The sequence below is a fragment of the Salmo trutta genome, chromosome 12 (genome assembly GCF_901001165.1).
Source record: "Salmo trutta chromosome 12, fSalTru1.1, whole genome shotgun sequence".
Classification (NCBI taxonomy): Eukaryota; Metazoa; Chordata; class Actinopteri; order Salmoniformes; family Salmonidae; genus Salmo; species Salmo trutta.
In genome coordinates, this window is record NC_042968.1 from 61,706,122 (window position 1) to 61,726,847 (window position 20,726).

The window sequence follows — 20,726 nt, forward strand, 5'->3', positions numbered from 1 at the left end:
ACGTTTTTTTCATTTAGTTTTGAGATGATTGAGATGTAGTGGCTTCTCTTGAACGTCTCATCAGCGAACAAGGAAAGGGCTCAGTTAGGGACTAAACACCAGATATCTATCAAACATCAACACTGAGGTAATAATGTCATTATTGCTTCAGTGTGACGAGTCAAATATAGCCTACAGTAAATGAATCAAAAAAGACTAAGTAGACATGTCAGTCAGTGTGTTTTTTTTATTTTTTTATTGTTAACTATTAAGTTATTTCAATAATAAACAAAGAAACTCAACACAAGATGTGCTTTCAGTATCCATCTAGTTGTCGTTACTTGACGAAGGTCGGAAGAGCAAAACGTTAGCGCAGTAAAAAAGTGATAGTTAGCGAGCACACTTATGCAAACAACTTCTAGATGTGAATATGCATCTGGCTTGGGTTGGCTAGCGGGCGTTGGCGAGCGGGCGTTGGCGAGCGGGCGTTGGTAAATAGCACCTGAAGGTAAATATGCGGGTGATGTGCTATCAGATTGGCATGTCTGCGGTGAATAACAGAATGAAAGACACGTGTGTGTGTGTGTGTGTGTTTCAGGACGGCCAGTTTGATGAGAACAGTGAGACGGCGTTCTATGAGTCTGATGAGAAGAAGACGAAAAATGGGGACGAAAATAAGTCCTACGTGATGGACCCCGACCACAGACTGCTTCTCAGGAACACCAAGCCTCTACTACAGAGTAGAAACACTGCTGTGAGTCTCACCACACACACACACACAAACAGATGCATAAACACACACGCATGCAGCAGTAAACTGTGTGTGGAAGTGTTGAGTACTGTTCAACCTGCTGGCTGTGAGGGATACAGGCAGCCTTGATGAAGGCGTCTGAGCATGGGGTTCTGTTGTCACTCCTTCCGCACAGCTGTCTCCGGAACCGAGGCTACACCACGACTGATGCTGCGCGCGCACACACACACACACACACACACACTGAGCAGGTCTCCATCACCCAGGAGACTCAAGGTCTGTGCGGCTGTGTAGCAGCGGGAGGAAAAATGGTCCCAAATGAGCATGTTGATTGAAAATGTGACGTGTTGTGTCTTTTAACAGAGAGAACGCAATGCGGCCCTCCATCTTACCGACACTTAACGTCACGTCTTCCAAATGTGACTCCTCAGTCCTTACTCTGGCTGTCTGTTACCTTCTAAATGTGACTCCTCAGTCCTTACTCTGGCTGTCTGTTACCTTCTAAATGTGACTCCTCAGTCCTTACTCTGGCTGTCTGTTACCTTCTAAATGACATTCCTCACGTAAAAAAAATTAAAACCGCATGACTTCAGTGTTGCTATTTGATATATGGAGCTTTTTAAAGAGCTTTGTGTCCTGAGGGAGGATGAAAGACCCGTCCTACACGAGGAGTAGATACAGCACTGCCTGATCCCAGGTCTGCTTGTATCGTCTTGCCGAATCCTAGGGTCTGTGACGCCAAACAATGGCGTGACAATGACCGCAGGACTCGGCAAGACCGCACCAATTCAACGTGGGACCAGGCTAGGTAGGGCGTGACTGGAGTTGAGAAACAACCGCCTGTATTTGAGGCGTGGCTAGGCGGCCATGTTAGAGGGGGGAAAAACCTGTTGACGTCTGTCGTTTCAGGTGGTGGTGTCAGTAGCTCAGCTGTACTGGCACCTGGCTCCTAAACACGAGGTCGGCGTCATCACCAAGTCACTGGTCAGACTGCTCCGAAGCCACAGGTACACCCCAACCCCTCTCTTTACGTTCTTTGTTTCTTTTCTCTCTCCGTCTCTGTGTGTCTCTCTATTGTGAGGACAACAACAAAAAAGGCAGCCCATAATGTTTCCCCTCTGTCTCTCCCTGTCAGAGAGGTGCAGTACGTTGTCTTACAGAACATAGCCACCATGTCTATCCAGAGGAAGGTAAGCTCCTCTCTTCAGTGTCTGCTGGTGTGTGTGTGTGTGTGTGTGTGTGTGTGTGTGTGTGTGTGTGTGTGTGTGTGTGTGTGTGTGTGTGTTACCTGTCACTGTTTTACTATCAGAGATGGCTTAACAACCGTACCTTCATCGCCTGACGTACTGTGGCACATGCTCAGAGGAGACACAATTCTCTCTCGTTGTCTGTGGTTCTAAACGGCATGATCGACATGTTGTACGCACTTTGTCCGTTGTAAACGTCACGATTGTGATGACGTGGACTACTACCTTCTGTTGTGACCAATAAACGACACGCTGGGCAAACTTTGCCGTGGGTTTTGAACGAATAACATTGCAGTATTACAAAGCGGTGGGAAGAGCAGTTCAATCCAGTCGCGCGGCCTCTGCCTTTTATTATGAAGTAACATTCTGGTTCTTCTCTCCCGCCAGGGCATGTTTGAGCCTTACATGAAGAGTTTCTATGTGAGATCCACAGATGCCACTCACATCAAATCACTCAAGGTAAGCTCCCTCGTGATGACCAAGCTAATGTAAAAGTAACCATGAGGTCAGGTGTGTGCATGTGTGTGATCAGACCTATCTTGTCTCCCCAGCTGGAGATCTTGACCAGCCTGGCCAACGAAGCCAACATCTCAACCATCCTTCGAGAGTTCCAGGTAAGTCTCTCTCTCTTTGGTTCTCTCTGTAACATTCTCTCTCTCTCTCTCTCTCTCTCTCTCTCTCTCTCTCTCTCTTTGGTTCTCTCTGTAACATTCTCTCTCTCTCTCTCCTCTCTCTCTCTCTCTCTCTCTCTTTGGTTCTCTCTGTAACATTCTCTCTCTCTCTCTCTCTTTGGTTCTCTCTGTAACATTCTCTCTCTCTCTTTGTTTGTTTCTCTCTTGTAACATTGCTCTCTCTCTCTTTGGTTTCTCTCTGCTAACATTCTCTCTCTCTCTCTCTCTCTTTGGTTCTCTCTGTAACATTCTCTCTCTCTCTTTGGTTCTCTCTGTAACATTCTCTCTCTCTCTTTGGTTCTCTCTGTAACATTCTCTCTCTCTCTCTCTCTTTGGTTCTCTCTGTAACATTCTCTCTCTCTCTCTCTTTGGTTCTCTCTGTTACATTTCTCTCTCTCTCTCTCCTTTGGTCTCTCTGTAACATTCTCTCTCTCTCTCTCTCTTTGGTTCTCTCTGTAACATTCTCTCTCTCTCTCTCTTTGGTTCTCTCTGTTACATTCTCTCTCTCTCTCTCTCTCTCTCTCTTTGGTTCTCTGTTACATTCTCTCTCTCTCTCTCTCTTTGGTTCTCTCTGTTACATTCTCTCTCTCTCTCTCTCTCTCTCTCTTTGATTCTCTCTGTAACATTCTCTCTATAATTCTCTATGATGCTCTCTGTTACATTCTGTCTCTCTCTCTCTCCATACTCAATGTCCCTTTCCGTCACTGGCAGCAGTTCCACATATATTATCACCTTTTAGCTACAATGAATGGCTCCACCTTGTGCTTTGAACAGACTTATGTGAAGAGCCAGGACAAGCAGTTTGCAGCCGGTACCATCCAGGCCATCGGCAGGTGTGCCACCAACATCTCTGAGGTGACAGACACCTGCCTCCAAGGACTGGTGCTGCTGCTCTCCAACCGAGACGGTACGGAACCACTGACCCACTGGTCCTCTTCGTCCAGAGAATCAGTCCATCGGTTGTCTTTATCCAGCTCCTGTTCAAAGTTGGACCTATATGTCAAACCCTCTCTTTTGTATGTATTGTTTTCACCTCTTAGATGTAAAGTCTCCAGTTTTAGGCACTTGCGTGGTTCTGGTACAAGTTCTTCTAAATGGATATGTGGACACCATAGCTTGAAGTGGTTTGCATTGAGCGGTAGCCCTGCTTCTCATGGACAGAGGATTATATCTCTTCTGCCTGTGTGAAGCAAGGTGTGAAATCTGACACCAGTGTCCAACACCACTGTCTAACACCTGGCTGAACATTACTTCACAGCCACTAACATTGCATATGCCTGGAATCCTTACATTGTAACGCAGCAGGAGAGATTGGTTTTGTAGCTGTGGCACGTTCAGAGAAAATGATTCCTTGATTTTGAAACAAACACTTTCTGTTTGTCAGGGACAAGATTAATATGAGATGAAAGGCGAGTCCTAACGAGTTCAGGAAGCCAAGCTAGAGCTCTGTGAGACGCGATGGGGGCAGACGTTTTGCACATTTTATGCACATTTTCTCTAACACAATATACAAATATTTATTTTAAAGTTATAAGGAAGGTGAAATCTCATAGTTAGTCATTTTATACATTTATTATACTATATTTAGAAAACATATGTAACTTCAAGCCTTTTTCATACTTTTGTTGAATAGGCAATACATCATATACAATATTTGTATTATGTTTGTACTGTGTACTTCAGCTTGTGTCCTCCTTGTGACTACACCTAGCAATTGATAAAAATGACCAGAAAGGTGAGATTTTAACCTTTCTTGGAGTATGCAGCAACGATCCCCAAAAAGTAATGATTTATCATGAGGGCCATAAACAATAACTAGTAATTGTTTATGGCCCTCCTCATGATAAATAACTGCTTTTTGGGGATTCCGTATATATTAAATTTTTGATTACCTTTAGTTACATTTTGAACTCGAAATGTGTTGCCCCCTTCACAGAGACGGTGGTGGCTGAGAGCGTGGTGGTCATCAAGAAGCTTCTCCAGACCCAACCCACCCAGCACAGTGACATCATCAAACACATGGCCAAGCTTTTCGACAACATCGCTGTACGTCTACCGCGACCTCCGTGCGTCTGTGGACTTGCTCTTGCGCCCGAGCGAGTCGGGACTCAAAATGCACCCTCCCCCCCAAAAAAAACAGGACTAACCCCTCTTGTGTGTCAAGGTGCCGATGGCGCGGGCCAGCATCCTGTGGCTGATGGGAGAGTACTGTGAGAGGGTCCCTCAGATCGCCCCCGACGTCCTCCGCAAGATGGCCAAGAGCTTCACCTCCGAGGAGGACATCGTCAAGCTGCAGACTGTCAACCTGGCTGCCAAACTCTACCTCACCAACTCCAAACAGGTACATTAGCCTACGCTAAACAGGAGCTACACAGAACAGTCGAGTCAGCAGTACACGTCGCAGCATTATTCTGCCCTAAAATAATTCATCTTATTCAACTTTTATTATCGTGGAGAAGAGAAAAAAACCGTCATTAGCCTCCAGTTTCTTGTTATTTGGCTACTGCGATCTAGTTTTCCCCGCTTCCTTAAGTGCAAGCTTTAATGTTGCGCGTCGTGCCATTGCCTTGCCTCTGTTTGGTAACTACAGATCCGTTCTATCAGATGCAAAGCAACATGGCGGCCAGGCTGGGTTTATGACCACACTGCAGATGCTGCTGCTGCCTCCTCCTCAAATGAGCACGTTATTAGACCTCTTTCCCCTCGCTAATGTTTCAGAGAGATGAGGATGGATGGACGGAGGGAGGGCTGGGGGAAGAGAGAGTGGGATGGTGAGAGATTCGAGGTGGACGGAGAGGGAAGAGGTAAAAAAAGGGATGAAGAGAGAGGGAGTGTGAGAGAGTGCTAATGTCGTCCTTCTGGGGGTAGTAACTTGTTTTTATACCTCCCTAAATAATATATGTTAAAGGCAAGCGCTCCCCATCTCGGACCATAAACCCACCTGGCACAGAGAGAGGTTGTCACTCATACAGCTAGAGAGGGGGAGCAGACTGGAGGAGAACAGTGTTTGTATGAAGAAAATGTAGCGTGAAGCACCATACTGATTCATGAGCTTACCTTAATGGAGCTGTGTGTTTAATGTTGGATTGGCGGCGTCTTCTCTCCCGATCTCCCTCTGCTCCTTCTCCCGCTTCCTCCCCTCCACCTTTCTCTCCCTCTGCTCCTTCTCCCGCTTCCTCCCTCCACCTTTCTCTCCCTCTGCTCCTTCTCCCGCTTCCTCCCTCCACCTTTCTCTCCCTCTGCTCCTTCTCCCGCTTCCTCCCTCCACCTTTCTCTCCCTCTGCTCCTTCTCCCGCTTCCTCCCTCCACCTTTCTCTCCCTCTGCTCCTTCTCCCCGCTTCCTCCCTCCACCTTTCTCTCCCTCTGCTCCTTCTCCCGCTTCCTCCCTCCACCTTTCTCTCCCTCTGCTCCTTCTCCCGCTTCCTCCCTCCACCTTTCTCTCCCTCTGCTCCTTCTCCCGCTTCCTCCCTCCACCTTTCTCTCCCTCTGCTCCTTCTCCCGCTTCCTCCCTCCACCTTTCTCTCCCTCTGCTCTTCTCCCGCTTCCTCCCTCCACCTTTCTCTCCCTTGCTCCTTCTCCCGCTTCCTCCTCCACCTTTCTCTCCCTCTGCTCCCTTCTCCCGCTTCCTCCCTCCACCTTTCTCTCCCTCTGCTCCTTCTCCCGCTTCCTCCCTCCACCTTTTCTCTCCCTCTGCTCCTTCTCCCGCTCCTCCCTCCACCTTTCTCTCCCTCTGCTCCTTCTCCCGCTTCCTCCCTCCACCTTTCTCTCCCTCTGCTCCTTCTCCCGCTTCCTCCCTCCACCTTTCTCTCCCTCTGCTCCTTCTCCCGCTTCCTCCCTCCACCTTTCTCTCCCTCTGCTCCTTCTCCCGCTTCCTCCCTCCACCTTTCTCTCCCTCTGCTCCTTCTCCCGCCTTCCTCCCTCCACCTTCCTCTCCCTCTGCTCCTTCTCCCGCTTCCTCCCTCCACCTTTCTCTCCCTCTGCTCCTTCTCCCGCTTCCTCCCTCCACCTTTCTCTCCCTCTGCTCCTTCTCCCGCTTCCTCCCTCCACCTTTCTCTCCCTCTGCTCCTTCTCCCGCTTCCTCCCTCCACCTTTCTCTCCCTCTGCTCCTTCTCCCGCTTCCTCCCTCCACCTTTCTCTCCCTCTGCTCCTTCTCCCGCTTCCTCCCTCCACCTTTCTCTCCCTCTGCTCCTTCTCCCGCTTCCTCCCTCCACCTTTCTCTCCCTCTGCTCCTTCTCCCGCTTCCTCCCTCCACCTTTCTCTCCCTCTTTCTTTCTGTCTCTCCCAACATCCAGACCAAGTTGTTGACCCAGTACATTCTGAACCTGGGGAAGTATGACCAGAACTATGACATCAGAGACCGCACGCGCTTCATCCGCCAGCTCATCGTGCCCAATGAGAAGAGCGGCGCACTCGGCAAGTACGCCCGCCGCATCCTTCTGGCGCCCAAACCAGCGCCCGTCCTCGAGTCCACATACAAAGGTACCTTTGGAAGTAGTGCACTAAACAGGGAATAGGGTGCCCTTTAGGAGACACAAGGGTGTTTTTAATATGCTGGTGTGAGTCTGTGAATGGCAGAGGGTCCAGGGCCCTCTCTCTCTCCCGGCTCTGATGAGATGGGTGAATTATTACCTGGCTAATGATAACCTTTGAGATGCAGATAACACACACACACACACACACAGTTAACTTGAATGAGAGAAAGACAGAAGCCGCCTCCGAAACATTATTATTCTGCTGTGGTCTCTGCGTCTACTAGATGTTTATGGAAAACGTTACCACTCCTGTCATTCTTAATATTCACCCTTTTAACTCTTGATTTCTTTTCTCCCTCTCTTTTTCGTTAGAGAAGGCCGACCTCCCCAGGCACTTTGACTGATTACACCTCCTATATTGACCATTAGGGAGGGAGAATCGTTTTACTCTTGTGCGTGTGGGCTCCTGGACCCTTTATTAAACAGCAGTGTGTGTGTGTGTGTGTGTGTGTGTGTATACAGTGACATTTCAGAGTGTTTAATGCCAATTACTCTCTGTCCTGTTGATTGAGAGCGCACTGCTGTGACATTGAGACCCCTGCCTCTTTCTCTACCCCCTTCTCATCCTCCAATGTTACTCATTATGTTTCTCTCGTCCCTCTTTTCTCCCCTCTATCCCCCCACCATTTTCCCTTCGTCCTCTCACCCCCTCTCCCTCCTCCAATGTTACTCATTGTTTCTCCTCTGACATTTTTCCCCTCTTTGTCTACCCTTTTTCCTTTACTTCCTCCCTCTCTCCGTCTTCTCCTTTTCTCCTCTCCCCTCCATCACTCTCTGTCAGACCGTGATCGTTACCAGTTGGGAACCCTGTCCCACACCATCAACACCAAAGCCAGCGGCTACCTGGAGCTCTCTGATTGGCCTGCCGTGGCTCCTGACCAATCAGTGAGGAACGTGGAGGTGATTGAGCCGGTAAGGATCAATCTTCTACTCCCTGTTCCCGCTCACCACCCAGGCCCTACACCAAGGGTGGCCATGGCCAACTCCGACATTTTAATACAGCTCCGTGTTGATACACTATAAATACAAACGTATGTGGACACTCCTTCAAATTAGTGGATTCTGCAATTTCAGCCACACCCGTTGCTGACAGGTGTTTAAAATAGAGCACAGAGCCATGCTATCTCCATAAACAAACATTGGCAATAGAACGGCCATACTGAAGAGCTCAGTGACTTTCAACGTGGAACCGTCATAGGATGGCACCTTTCCAACAGTTCGTCAAATTTGTGCCCTGCTAGAGCTGCCCAGGTCAACTGTAAGTGCTTTTATTGGGAAGTGGTAACATCTAGGAAAAACACCGGCTCAGCCGCGAAGTGGTAGGCCACACAAGCTCACAGAACGGGACCACCGAGTACTGAAGTGCGTAACATGTAAAAATTGTCTGTCCTCGGTTGCCACACTCCCTACAGAGTTCAAAATTGCCATTCTAGACAATTCTGTGCTTCCAACTTTGTGGCAACAGTTTGAAGGCCCTTTCCTGTTTCAGCATGACAATGACCTCTCCCAACATCGGTTCCCGACCTCACTAATGCTCTTGTGGCTGAATGGAAGCAAGTCCCCACAGCAATGTTCCAACATCTAGTGGAAAGCCTTCCCAGAAGAGTGTTGGTCTTATAACTTTGTTATAACAGCAAAGGGTGGACCAACTCTATATTAATGCCCATGATTTTGGAATGAGATGTTGATGAGCAAGTGTCCACATAAAATAACAGTCACAAGTTTGCACACCTACTCATTCCAGTGGTTTACTTTATTTTTACTATTTTCTACATTGTAGAATGATATTGAAGACATTAAACTATGGAATCATGTAGTAACCAAAAAAGTGTTAAACAAATCAAACTATATTTTATATTCTTCAAAGTAGCCACCCTTTGCCTTGATGACAGCTTTGCATTTTCTCAACCAGCTTCATGAGAAATGCTTTCTTGAAGGAGTTCCTACATATGCTGAGCACTTGTTGGCTGCTTTTCCTTCACTCTGCAGTCCAACTCATCCCAAACCATCTCAGTTGGGTTGAGGTCGGGTGATTGTGGAGGCCAGTTCATCTGATGCAGCACTCCATCACTCTCTTTCTTGGTCAAATAGCCCTTATACAGCCTGGAGGTGTGTATTCGGTCATTGTCCTGTTGAAAAACAAATGATAGTCCCTCTAAGTGCAAACCAGATGGGATGGCATATCGCTGCAGAATGTTGTTGTAGCCATGCTGGTTAAGTGTGGCTTGAATTCTAAATAAATCACTGATAGTGTCACCGGCAAAGCACCCCCACACCATCCCATCTCCTCCTCCATGCTTCACGGTGGGAACCACACATGCGGAGATCATCCATTCACCTACTGTGTTCATGAAATTTTCCGACTTGACTGACTTTCATGTCTTAAAGTAATGTTTCTCTTTGCTTATTTGAGCTGTTCTTGCCATAATATGGACTTGGTCTTTTACCAAATAGAGCTATTGTCTGTATACCACCCCTACCTTGTCACAACACAACTGTTTGGCTCAAAGGAAAGAAATTCCACAAATTAACTTTTAACAAGGTGCACCTGGTTGAGAGAATGCCAAGAGAGTGCAAAGCTGTCATCAAGGCAAAGGGTGGCTACTTTGAAGAATCTCTAATATAAAATATATTTTGATATGTTTAACACGTTTTTGGCTACTACATTATTCCATATGTGTTATTTCATAGTTTTGGTGTCTTCACTATTATTCTACAATGCAGAAAATAGTAAAAATAAAGAAAAACCCTGGAATTAGTAGATTTGTCCAAACCTTTTGACTGGTATTGTACTTTTTGGTATTGTACTTTCCTTACTTCCTCTTACTGTACCTCCCTTCCTCTGACCTCACTTCCTAATCCGTTGCCAGGTGAAGGAGTGGGCTCCGTCGCTAGGGAAGACTGGAAAGTCCAAGCTGTCCAAGTCATCAGATGATAAGTTCTACTCTGACTCTGGAGAGGAGGAGAAGGAGAAGGGCTCAGGGAGCAGTAGCAGTGATGACAGCAGCAGCAGTAGTGAAGGTCTGTGTTTGTCCATGTGTGTACCATAAAGTATAATGTTATTTTGTGAGTGTTTGCAATGCCAGTCAAGGTTGTATTCATAATCGTACGAGATGAACCTGTGTGTTTGTGTGTGTGTTACAGAGTCAAGTAGTGAGGCGGAGAGCGATGAGGAAAAGAGCAGTAGTCAGAGCAGTGAAGAGTCCGACAAGTCCTCCAGCCAATCGGAGAAGAGTTCCAGTGAGTCCGACTCTGAACAGAAAACTAAGAAACCACAGAAGAAGACAGTCAAAGACAGGTACCACACTATAATGAAATATTCAACATGTACAGTGGCGGTTAAGTATGTTGGCACCCTTGTACGATTCACTATTTTAGTGCTGAGGGGCTAGTGCTTTCTGAGGTCGGCTCAGTCTTTGAACACTCCTCACGGTTTTTGATTTGGGTTTTGATTAATGCATTTATTGCAAAAATATATATGAAGTCAGTTGAATTCTGTAACACAGAATACAACTATTAATAAAAGCCCATTGCTGCTTATCGCTTATTCTGGGTTTTTTTTCACATTTTAGTTGGGTATGTTAAATATTTGTTTTAGTATGATGACTTTAGTAGCAGTTTCATTAATGAAAGCAATGCTAATGACTAGCCATCTGTTATCCCATGACTTTAACACATTTCAGTTGTGTAATATTCCATTATTTTCATATGACTTTGGTATTTCATGCCGAGTCATCACACCTCTGCTCAGGCAGTAGCAGCCACCATCTATTGCTCTGCTCCCCAATGTGTCATCCTAGTTAGGCTAGCTAGCTGGTGGACGAAATCACTATTTTAGTAGTTCTTCAAAGTGCATAAGGCATACCTTAAAACCTGTTTTTAATGCCAGCTATCAGTCAATTACATGTATTATTGGCTAGAGATGGGGCTACCTCACGAAGCAACTGTTTCCAGTTCTGTCCCACTCCCTCATGTCACGCTTTTCTCTCTTTCTTGTGTGTGTGAGTGTGTGAAGAAGGCTACGTAATGGCCGTTGTAGTTAAGTACCATGTTTTCTGCGGTAAACCTTTTGAAAACGACGACTTCCTACAAAGTCCGACAACAGTGCTTTGAGCTCACAGAAAATACCAGAACTAAATGGAATTAGACTCATTGAACAGACGTTGGTCGATTTTAGTTTTTTTTACAGGAAATAAAACGACGTTTCAGCTGATCGCACAGCTCAATATTAATTCAAAAGTTGAAATTCGAACTTTTGGTGTTTTTGTTTGATTTACAACCGCACATGACCAAGAAATTCAAATGAATTTGGTTGGAGGCAAGTGATATTTGTTTACTGTGTAATTCATCTCCCCTGTGGTAAATAGCCGTTCAACTAGTTTTGAAAAGAGGAACTTTGCTTTATTGTGCTCCATTGTAAAGTGCTCTCATACGGCAGTGCAGCTGTGGATTGGTCATTTAGCTTCCTGGTGGTAGCAATGAATGAGATCTGAGACATTACTGTTGAACACAGACACACACTGGCAAATTTTGTCCCTGACACGTTCTATTTCACTCTCTCACACACACACAGACACACACACCCTACCTGCTCGCGCTGTGTGACAGGCCGGCAGCTGACCCTGTTCCCTCCATTAGAGGGTGTAATTATCCCAGCTCACCCCAGTGCTTCCACGCACCCACATGCTATACCCACTATCCCACACACACACACACTATCTCGCTCTCAAACACACACCCACAGTAATTATCCCAGCTCACCCCAGTGCTTCCACAACAAACACAGCATAATGCCCTCATTACGGCCCAGTCATTCCAGGCAGGGCTTAATCAGGCCCGCTCTGATTTATATCGCTTTTTCCTGTTCGCAACAAATGAAATCTGTAGGCCAAATTAATACTGGCTTCTCATCATCGGCCAAGTTAAAAAGCCAGTTACCGTCACAATTCTGCTCGTTAATTTAACAGCTGAAAATCCCAGGCAGCCCGAGTAAACACTCATTATCAGGACAAATTGGAGAGAGAGATGGAAAGAGGAGAGCGAGCGAGAGGGAGGAGGAGAAAAAAGTTTCAATGAAAGCGATATTAAATTAAGTGGGCAAACCAAAACAGATTGATCTTGGTTGTTCTGACAGAGTTTTTAGCATGAGCTCCAGCAGACTGCAGGACGTGGTGGGGGTGGAAAGGGTTTTGGTTAGAGTGCCTTTAATGGATAGATTCATAACGCGTTCCCCTTTTTATAATGAAACTTTTCATGTTTTAATATAGGAAAACCCCAAGTTAGTTATATTTCAATCTGTGTTTATAGATGGAATCCGCGGTAGGGGGAACAGCGCCACCGTCTGCCCCAATGTTTTTGTTGTCGAAGTGGAGATGAGGAGCATCGCACAACGCCATATCCAAATGTCATTTCGGTACATATTCTGCTGTTTGATCACACGTGCAATGATGTCGGAGTGGGGAAAATCCCAGTGTTCATTGTTTGCCATATAGCAAACGGTAGTGGCAGTTTTCACCACTAAGGATTCCATCTTTTGACTCTGTAATATTACTCTTTTTGTTTTCCACCCACGGAATAACCCTTCAAGATGTTCTCCTTAATCTCACAGGTACGTATAGAAGACGCTCATGGAATTTTGGATGACGGTTATTGGCCAGCCAATTAATGTTTAGCTGCAACTCCTGGCTACATGTGCTGCCATAGAAAGTCAATGGTTTAACAATGGTTTAATAATGGTTTAATAATGGTTTAATAATGGTTTAATAATGGTTTAATGCCATAACGGGTGGACTGGCGGCCATTGCCAGTGTAATAAAAAGGGGACCACCGAGCTGTCCTAGAAGCTTGGGCGCTGCACAAAAACCCGCGAACCCAGACAAACAAATGGTGTGATGGGTCCGCACCAAAATAAAAGATGTTGCATAAAGCTTACTTCAGCTTACTCCGTTGCAAGCGTACCCATAGGCTAAATTATAGATTTTCCACCTAGCCCATAAGAGCACAGCAGGAAGTAAAAGCAAAACGTTTACCCATCAATCTGTGCTGTGATTTGTTGATTCAACTCCACTGACAAAACAAATGCATTCCATTGCACAAGCCTCATCAGTAAACGTAATTTGAATGAAAATGTTACATGGAAATTATTGCATCACATTACCGGGCAGCCATTGCGAGTTTACCAGTCAAATTGCCAGGGTTAAGGGATACCAAGCCAGTTTTTATTAATTCTATCTCTGTGTGCTGTTGCTGCGGTAAGGGGGGCGTTGCCTAGGCAACCGAAGACTTGTTTGCTCCAACACCTCGCTGGTTTCAGCTAGGAGCAACAAATTGTTACAACGGAGTCAACCACAAGAATGTCCATCCCGTCGTCCCACAACAACAAGAAAAAGTCACGACGGTTATTTTATTTTCATGACTGTCTTCATCCATAACCCTCTGATATACGGTAATTGTACCAGCCCCCCAGTTGTATTGTGATTAGGCAGTTTTAGCTCTCTAACACCCTTTCGTGTTATTTCTCCTCCGTGTCAGTGATTCGGATGAGAATGGGAACGTACCTAAAGAAGCCAGCAGTTCGTCTGCAGAAGAGACCTCGTCTGGTTCCGAATCTGGTTCCGACGCAGACTCCCACTCAGGCACCGAACGCAAGAAGAAAACCAAGTCTAAAGCCAAACCCAAGGTGAGACAACCAACCGTGAGGGCGACCGCTTGCTGGGTGCGTCAGTTTTAACATGGTTAACACCTCAGAAATAACCCCTAGTGGGGTTTTCCTTTAGCTGCAGCTGATTGAATTGAGGCCATGGTCTGAGTCTGAACAGATGAACTTCTGTTGACTTGTGGCCAATCTGAGCTCTTCTCCACACTGTAAATAAGACTGTTTGAACCAACCTTCTGTTCGTCATAGTACAACGCTATATAATGTGTTAGCGTGAACTGTGGGAGAATCTCAATTGCATCCTCTCTCCTCACCACCTTCTCAAATCCCGTTGGCGTAGAAGGTCCGGTGGCAGGGACTTCTGGCCTTCTCATCCAATGGGTTTTGAGAAGGTGGTGAGGAGAGAGGACGTGAGGGAGTATGCTATTGAGATTCTCCCACTGTCTAGGATAGGCACAATGAGAATCGCTATACAGAAAAAACACAGGGAAAGTAAATCATCATAGCACATCCATCTGGTGACATTTTTCTTTACTTGAATAGTGGAGCTAGTGGAGGCCGAGAAATCAGATTCAACACAGTGGAATAGGATTTGGTCTGCTTCTACCTCAACCCCCCCCCCCCCCTTTTCCTTCACTCATCCTTCCTTCCCTCTCTCTGTCCCTCCCTCTTTCGTTCTCCGCTATGAAATTCTCATTTTGCATACTTTGCTTCTGTGACCCATGCATCTCTCTTTTGCTCTTCCACTTTCTTTCACCTCGCTCACTCCGCCTGCAAACAAGGGTTCCTTCTCTATTATACCGCCACCAAGCGTCAATCAGAGACGATTTGATAAGATACGCCTTCAAACTTTGTTTGTTTTCACGATTACACCTTCTCTGTCTGTCTGTTAGTGGATCCCGCAGTAAGCAGAGTGTAATTTTACGCTTCTTTTTATAAGATGTGAACAGGGCCGTGTTGGTTAGGAGGGCATGGAGAGCGAGAGAGGGCCGTAAAAGCGCTCGTATGTTTAATAGCGTTTTTAATGCTGCCCGTTTTGTAGTGTAGATCTGGCGACGCACGTCCTAATATTCCGAGTCGCCTTTTGACAAGCCTGGCCTGGCGGTTGGCGGTAGAGTCACTAGAGTGCGTCGGGTTGGGACGGGACACGCCTCACGGCTGGCCCATGCGGATCAGAGACACGCTTCAGATGTACTGTGTGCATGCACAGCAGCCTGCGAAATAGAATTGATCTCGAATTGAATTTTATGTACATAGCACATATGTTTAGAAATGTCATGTTACATTGGATTGACGCTGTCAGTCAAATTAGGTAGCGTAGGCCACATCCCCCCCCCCCCCCCTAAACAATACATATGGCGTTTACTTCCAATATTCTGCTTGTCATCTTTTCTCTCCTCCGATTGTTCCTCTATCTCTTTCATCTATATCCTTCATTCGTCTCGCCGTTCACGTTGAAACATTTAGCTAGAAAGGGAAACTGTATATGTTATGATATACCGTTCTGTCCTCTGCCAAGTGTGTTTTACTATAAATTTGTTTCCCAATATGACAAAGACCTAAGGGTCGCACATTTGAATGAGTATTTATTTAGTTTTCCAGCACCTGCTCCAAGCCAGTGGACATCTGTATGCTCTAGAGTTTGTTTCTCACGTAGGCATCTGTTCTTCCCCTAGATGGAGGTGAAGTCAACGAAGGAGGTCTCCCTGTTGAAGGAGGTGTCCCTGCTGGATTTGGATGACTGTACGTTTTCTGTCTGCACTACAGCACGTAACTGTGAAAAAATACATCAACTGTTGTCATCACAATATTTCCAGTGGGAATTAAGCCTAATTCTGCCGTAATAAAAAATAAATAAATATATATATATATTATTTTTTTATTACGGCAGAAATGGGCTTAATTCATATATATATATATATATATATTCCATTTAGCAGACACTTTTATCCTAAACGACTTACAGTAATGCGTGCATACATTTTACGTAAGGGTGGTCCCCGGGCCTTCTCTTTGTCCTGTAGTCACTCCTACACCAATGACCCGGCCCAAGATGTCTGTCCTCTCCCCCAGCCTACTCGGAGACCTGGAAGGCCTGTCTCTCTCCAACATCTCCTCCACCATACAGGTGTGTGTACTGTCTGTGTTGGTTTGTCTATCCCTCCCTCTGTAAGTCCACTGGGTCCTGTGTGTGTCTGGTTGACAGAGCTTCGAGAGAGACAGCATCCAGTAGTGTCTCTGAATGAGTCGGGTCTCTCCGGTGGCTGAGATGTCTCCTGAGGTTGGCTACTGACCTTTTTTTTCCTCTTCCCTGAACATATTTAGTACTCCTCTCTCCTCCTCCTCCCCGTCCCTCCTTCTCATCCAGGTGCAATGCCTGTGCTTTTCTCTGTCTCTCTATCTGCCCTGTTCATACAGCCTCCGATGCCACCCTCCGTCCATCCGTCTCTCTTTCCACCTGTGTGCGCGTTGGCCTCGCGCTAGTTTAGCTGAGGACCGTGCGTGACCAACCAATCAGCTAATCCGTTAGAGACCCGATATGTCCCCATAACGTCGCCATACGGACCCGTAATGTCCACATTTATACGTTCCTAATCTCAGCTACAAAGAAGTTCCCTCGGGGGAGAAGTTCCCTCGGGGGAGAAGTTCCCTCGGGGGAGAAGTTCCCTCGGGGGAGAAGTTCCCTCGGGGGAGAAGTTCCCTCGGGGGAGAAGTTCCCTCGTGTAGCCAGTCTTTGTGTCCTTTTTGAATTGTTCTGTCATGACTCGTCCAAGGCGTGTGTGATTGACAGCCCTTCCCAGGCCTGTCTGTATGCAGAGTGGTGTGTGTACTGAAAGGTGAAAGCCCGGGCAGTAATGGAGAATAGAATTGCAGATTAAACAGGGTGCTGTTTGTGCATCAGCGTCTGATTTGAGAGTCAATCCTATGCATACATACATGATGGCCATCAGGATTCATAGACTGGGGGGTAAATAACCTCAAAACCCTCTATTGATACTTACTTTCAAAAGTGTACGAACAGACGCGCACACACACACACACAAACACGCGCGCAGTGTCACCCACTCACTCACTATCTTTCTCTCACACACACTTACCCCTGTGTCTTTTCTATATCATACCAATCCGCCTGCAGAAGCGGTGTGTGTCTCAGCTGAGCGCTTCAGCCCTTTTTAGAGAATTACTGCCTGGTTATCAAAGATATTTACATTAACCCTGGTCACCGTCTCTGACCCCCCCTCCCTCTCCTCTCTATCGCCCTCTCTCTTCTCCTTCTCCCCCCTCTTTTTCCCTTTCTCTCTTTTCTCTCTCTTTCATGCTCCCTCTCTCTCTAATAACATTTTGATATTAGAGGATCTCTCAAATGCCTTTTAAACCAACCCACCCTGCCACACACCCTCCGTGTGTGTGTGTGTGTGTGTGTGTGTGTGGGGGGGGGGGGGTGGGGGGTTGACTAAGGCTGATAACTTTTCATTCATAATTAGCATTGGGCGAATGGGGCTGCGTTGGGGGGAAATTGAACTGTCAGCAGCAGGGCGCGGGCCGTTTGACCCCATCACACCCAGAGGGGGCCATCATAATTTGTTCATTTGGTGCCCATCAGACGGGCCTCTCCTCCCCCGTCTCCCCACTCTGACCTCCCCCGGTGTGGGCGCGATGGGTTAAGGTCTAATTATGAATCAGCAGTGGGCCGGGAAAGGCTGGAATATAGCAGCCCTGCCCTCCACACACCCCTACCTGCCACTCTCTCTCACACACACACACACACACACACACTGGCTGGGTATAAATAGGTTTAAATGCCCTGTAGGAAATAGTGCAATATGCAATCGGTTGGTTTTGATGGGATGTGGCTGGGTGAGTGTGTCAGGGTTGTCTGTCTGTCTCTGAATCAAGTCCCTGATGCAAAGGCTTCAATTAAACTGGTGTACTGTACTGTACCATAACTATCCATGATGGTTTGAAAGTAACCAGATGAATCACTTAAAACAAAATCACATTCGGTGATGATTTACCCCTGATGAGCTAACCTCTGTCGATGTGCTCTGGGCTAACTAACTCCTGTTGGCTTAATATGGTTGTCGGTGACTGCAGTGACATCTAGTTGACTCCTAGTCAAGGTCTTCTGATAGACTGACTCAATTAATTGTCAGCTCCTGACTGACTGAGGGGAGGGGGAGGGGGGCAATTACAATCAGACGCACGTCTCTTACACACCTTTCTCTTTCGCTCTCTCTCTCCGTCGCTCTCTCTCTCCGTCGCTCTCTCTCTCCGTCGCTCTCTCTCTCCGTCGCTCTCTCTCTCCGTCGCTCTCTCTCTCCGTCGCTCTCTCTCTCCGTCGCTCTCTCTCTCCGTCGCTCTCTCTCTCCGTCGCTCTCTCTCTCTCGTCGCTCTCTCTCTCCGTCGCTCTCTCTCTCCGTCGCTCTCTCTCTCCGTCGCTCTCTCTCTCCGTCGCTCGCTCTCTCTCTCTGTCGCTCTCTCTCTCTCCGTCGCTCGCTCTCTCTCTCCGTCGCTCTCTCTCTCCGTCGCTCTCTCTCTCTCTCCTGTCGCTCTCTCTCTCTCTCTCTCCGTCGCTCTCTCTCGCTCTCTCTCCGTCGCTCTCTCTCCGCGCTCTCTCTCCGTCGCTCTCTCTCTCCGTCGCTCTCTCTCTCCGTCGCTCTCTCTCTCCGTCGCTCTCTCTCTCCGTCGCTCTCTCTCTCTCCCTCGCTCTCTCTCTCCGTCGCTCTCTCTCTCCGTCGCTCTCTCTCTCCGTCGCTCTCTCTCTCCGTCGCTCTCTCTCTCCGTCGCTCTCTCTCTCCGTCGCTCTCTCGCTCTCTCTCTCTCCGTCGCTCTCTCGCTCTCCGTCGCTCTCTCGCTCTCCGTCGCTCTCTCGCTCTCTCTCTCTCCGTCGCTCTCTCTCTCTCTCTCTCCGTCGCTCTCTCTCTCTCTCTCTCTCTCTCTCCGTCGCTCTCTCTCTCTCCGTCTCACAACGTAATGAAATCCTCTTTCGGAAGTAACAAGCCGCCAATGTCACAAAAGCATAAATGGATTTTCAATACGTCCTCGTACATCTCCTAACACGCACTCTTTCTCTTTAAATTGGACATCTTATGCGTCCACATGCTCGCCAGACGCCCGGTTACGGTTAGCCCCTTTTTGAATATGTCAGCGGGATTTTCAGGTCATTTACCAGAGAGGATGCTGGGAGGGAGTGATCGCGTCGTCCCGTTGTGTGTGTGTGTATCCGGGCCCTGAAGGTGACTGGCGTGTGTGTATCATCCATCACAGTAGCATCCTTTAAGTTGAGACATAATAAAGCCTCTCAATCAACTTCCTCACCCCATTGTCAGCTTCCCTCAAGTCCAGGAGAGCCAGAAAGAGAGACCCTGTGTGTACGCCACAGGGGAGTCAAGGTTACATCCCTAGCCTGCTGTTATTTACACTTTGGGTCCGGGGGATGCCTCCGGTGGCGGAAGACGGGGGGGGGGGGGGTTGTGTGCGTTAAGCCGTCACTGTCCGTTGTGTGAAATTGGTGATGATAAGCCCTTTAAAGCCCTGTCCTATCCTGCCCTCCTCTCTGTATCCCTCCCTCTTCTCGGGTTGTGTTAGACAGGACCTTGAGCGCGGGTTGGAGGCAAGGATGTGCTTGTCAGGAAGGTAAATCTGCTTTGTGACGGGGTGGCAGACGTTACGGCCAGCTTTATCGACAGCGACTGCTCTGACACGGGCGAAAGTGGCCCGATAAATTTCCCTCGTTGGCGTGACGGGCGAGTGTGAGGGCGGCGCGCTACGCCGGCAAATGTTTGTTTGACCCCCCCCCCTTCCTGTCTGTGTGTCCAGGATGTCTGAGGGTACGCAACACAGAAATGTCACGTCAAGGCTGACTGTTACCATAGGAGGTTTGAGAACCTCCTCTTCTGTGTCGTTGTATGAAGATTACCACCTCTCCTACTGTATTTTGTTGTGTATATTTTTTATTTAACAAAGCGAGTCAGTTAAGAACAAATTCTTATTTACAGTGACGGCCTACCTGGGGAACAGTGGGTTAACTGCCTTGTTCAGGGGCAGAACAACAGATTTTTACCTGGTCAGCTCGGGGATTCGATCTAGCAACCTTTTCGGTTACTGGCCCAGCGCTCTAACCACTAGGCTACCTGCCGTCTGTATTAAGAAGACCCTTTGACTGTGATTAGCCAGTTTCTGTTTTACTAAAGTAAGCAGTGTCATTGAATGCTGAGTCAGTTAGGGACCCAGGGCGGTAACGCCCCAGAGACGGCACTTTTGACTTCCAGTTCTTCAGCACCCTGTTGTATTTCAAACCTGATTCTCCACACGCCATGACAGCCCTGAGAATTGTTTCACACACATCTCTTCTTCTCTCCCTTTTCCTTTCGTCTGACCCGCCTTATCTCCTGTCAAACAACGTGTTTCTGACACCTCTCAAAACCGTGTGTGTGTATATTCCCATTTCAGATATGAGGAGTTATATTCGCCCCCTCGTTTCACTCTCACCGTTTCACACGTTTGTTTTTCTTGGGCCCATTTTATCTTGCTTGTTGACACTTTTGACGTTGCGTTGTGAGATTTCTCACACCTCTTTCTATTGTTCCCCTCTCTCTCTCTCTCTCTCTCTCTCTCTCTCCCTCTCCATCCCTTCCCCTTACTTCCTCTCCATCTCTCAGCTTGTGGAGGTGAACGCATGGCACCAGCAGCCGCAGGTGTAACGGAGGGGTTCGGGCGTTAACTACTCGTTTTAGCGTTCTGTCACTTTACTCTCATTAACACAGTTGATATCTGTGTCTGTTTGACAGAGGTTCATGTTAAGCTGGTGGAGTTATGGGCGTTCTATAGCCTAGTTAGTATATATGGCCATGACAGTCCTGATATTTAGTTTTGACAGCCACGCCGTCT

At 47.4% G+C, this 20,726-nt stretch overlaps 1 protein-coding gene across 1 annotated transcript in view; it reads left to right on the plus strand.

Moving 5' to 3' along the window:
• LOC115203934 (AP-3 complex subunit beta-1) overlaps positions 1-20,726 on the plus strand; it is a 56,443-nt gene that overhangs the window by 13,123 nt on the left and 22,594 nt on the right. Inside the window, exons 8-22 of the mRNA XM_029769032.1 lie at positions 578-733; positions 1,640-1,737; positions 1,866-1,920; positions 2,365-2,436; positions 2,529-2,591; positions 3,423-3,555; positions 4,585-4,694; positions 4,813-4,989; positions 6,941-7,127; positions 7,962-8,092; positions 10,051-10,201; positions 10,325-10,478; positions 13,712-13,859; positions 15,512-15,578; positions 15,860-15,963. Coding sequence (XP_029624892.1) covers positions 578-733; positions 1,640-1,737; positions 1,866-1,920; positions 2,365-2,436; positions 2,529-2,591; positions 3,423-3,555; positions 4,585-4,694; positions 4,813-4,989; positions 6,941-7,127; positions 7,962-8,092; positions 10,051-10,201; positions 10,325-10,478; positions 13,712-13,859; positions 15,512-15,578; positions 15,860-15,963 — 1,806 coding nt within the window. The remainder of the gene's footprint in view (positions 1-577; positions 734-1,639; positions 1,738-1,865; positions 1,921-2,364; positions 2,437-2,528; positions 2,592-3,422; positions 3,556-4,584; positions 4,695-4,812; positions 4,990-6,940; positions 7,128-7,961; positions 8,093-10,050; positions 10,202-10,324; positions 10,479-13,711; positions 13,860-15,511; positions 15,579-15,859; positions 15,964-20,726) is intronic.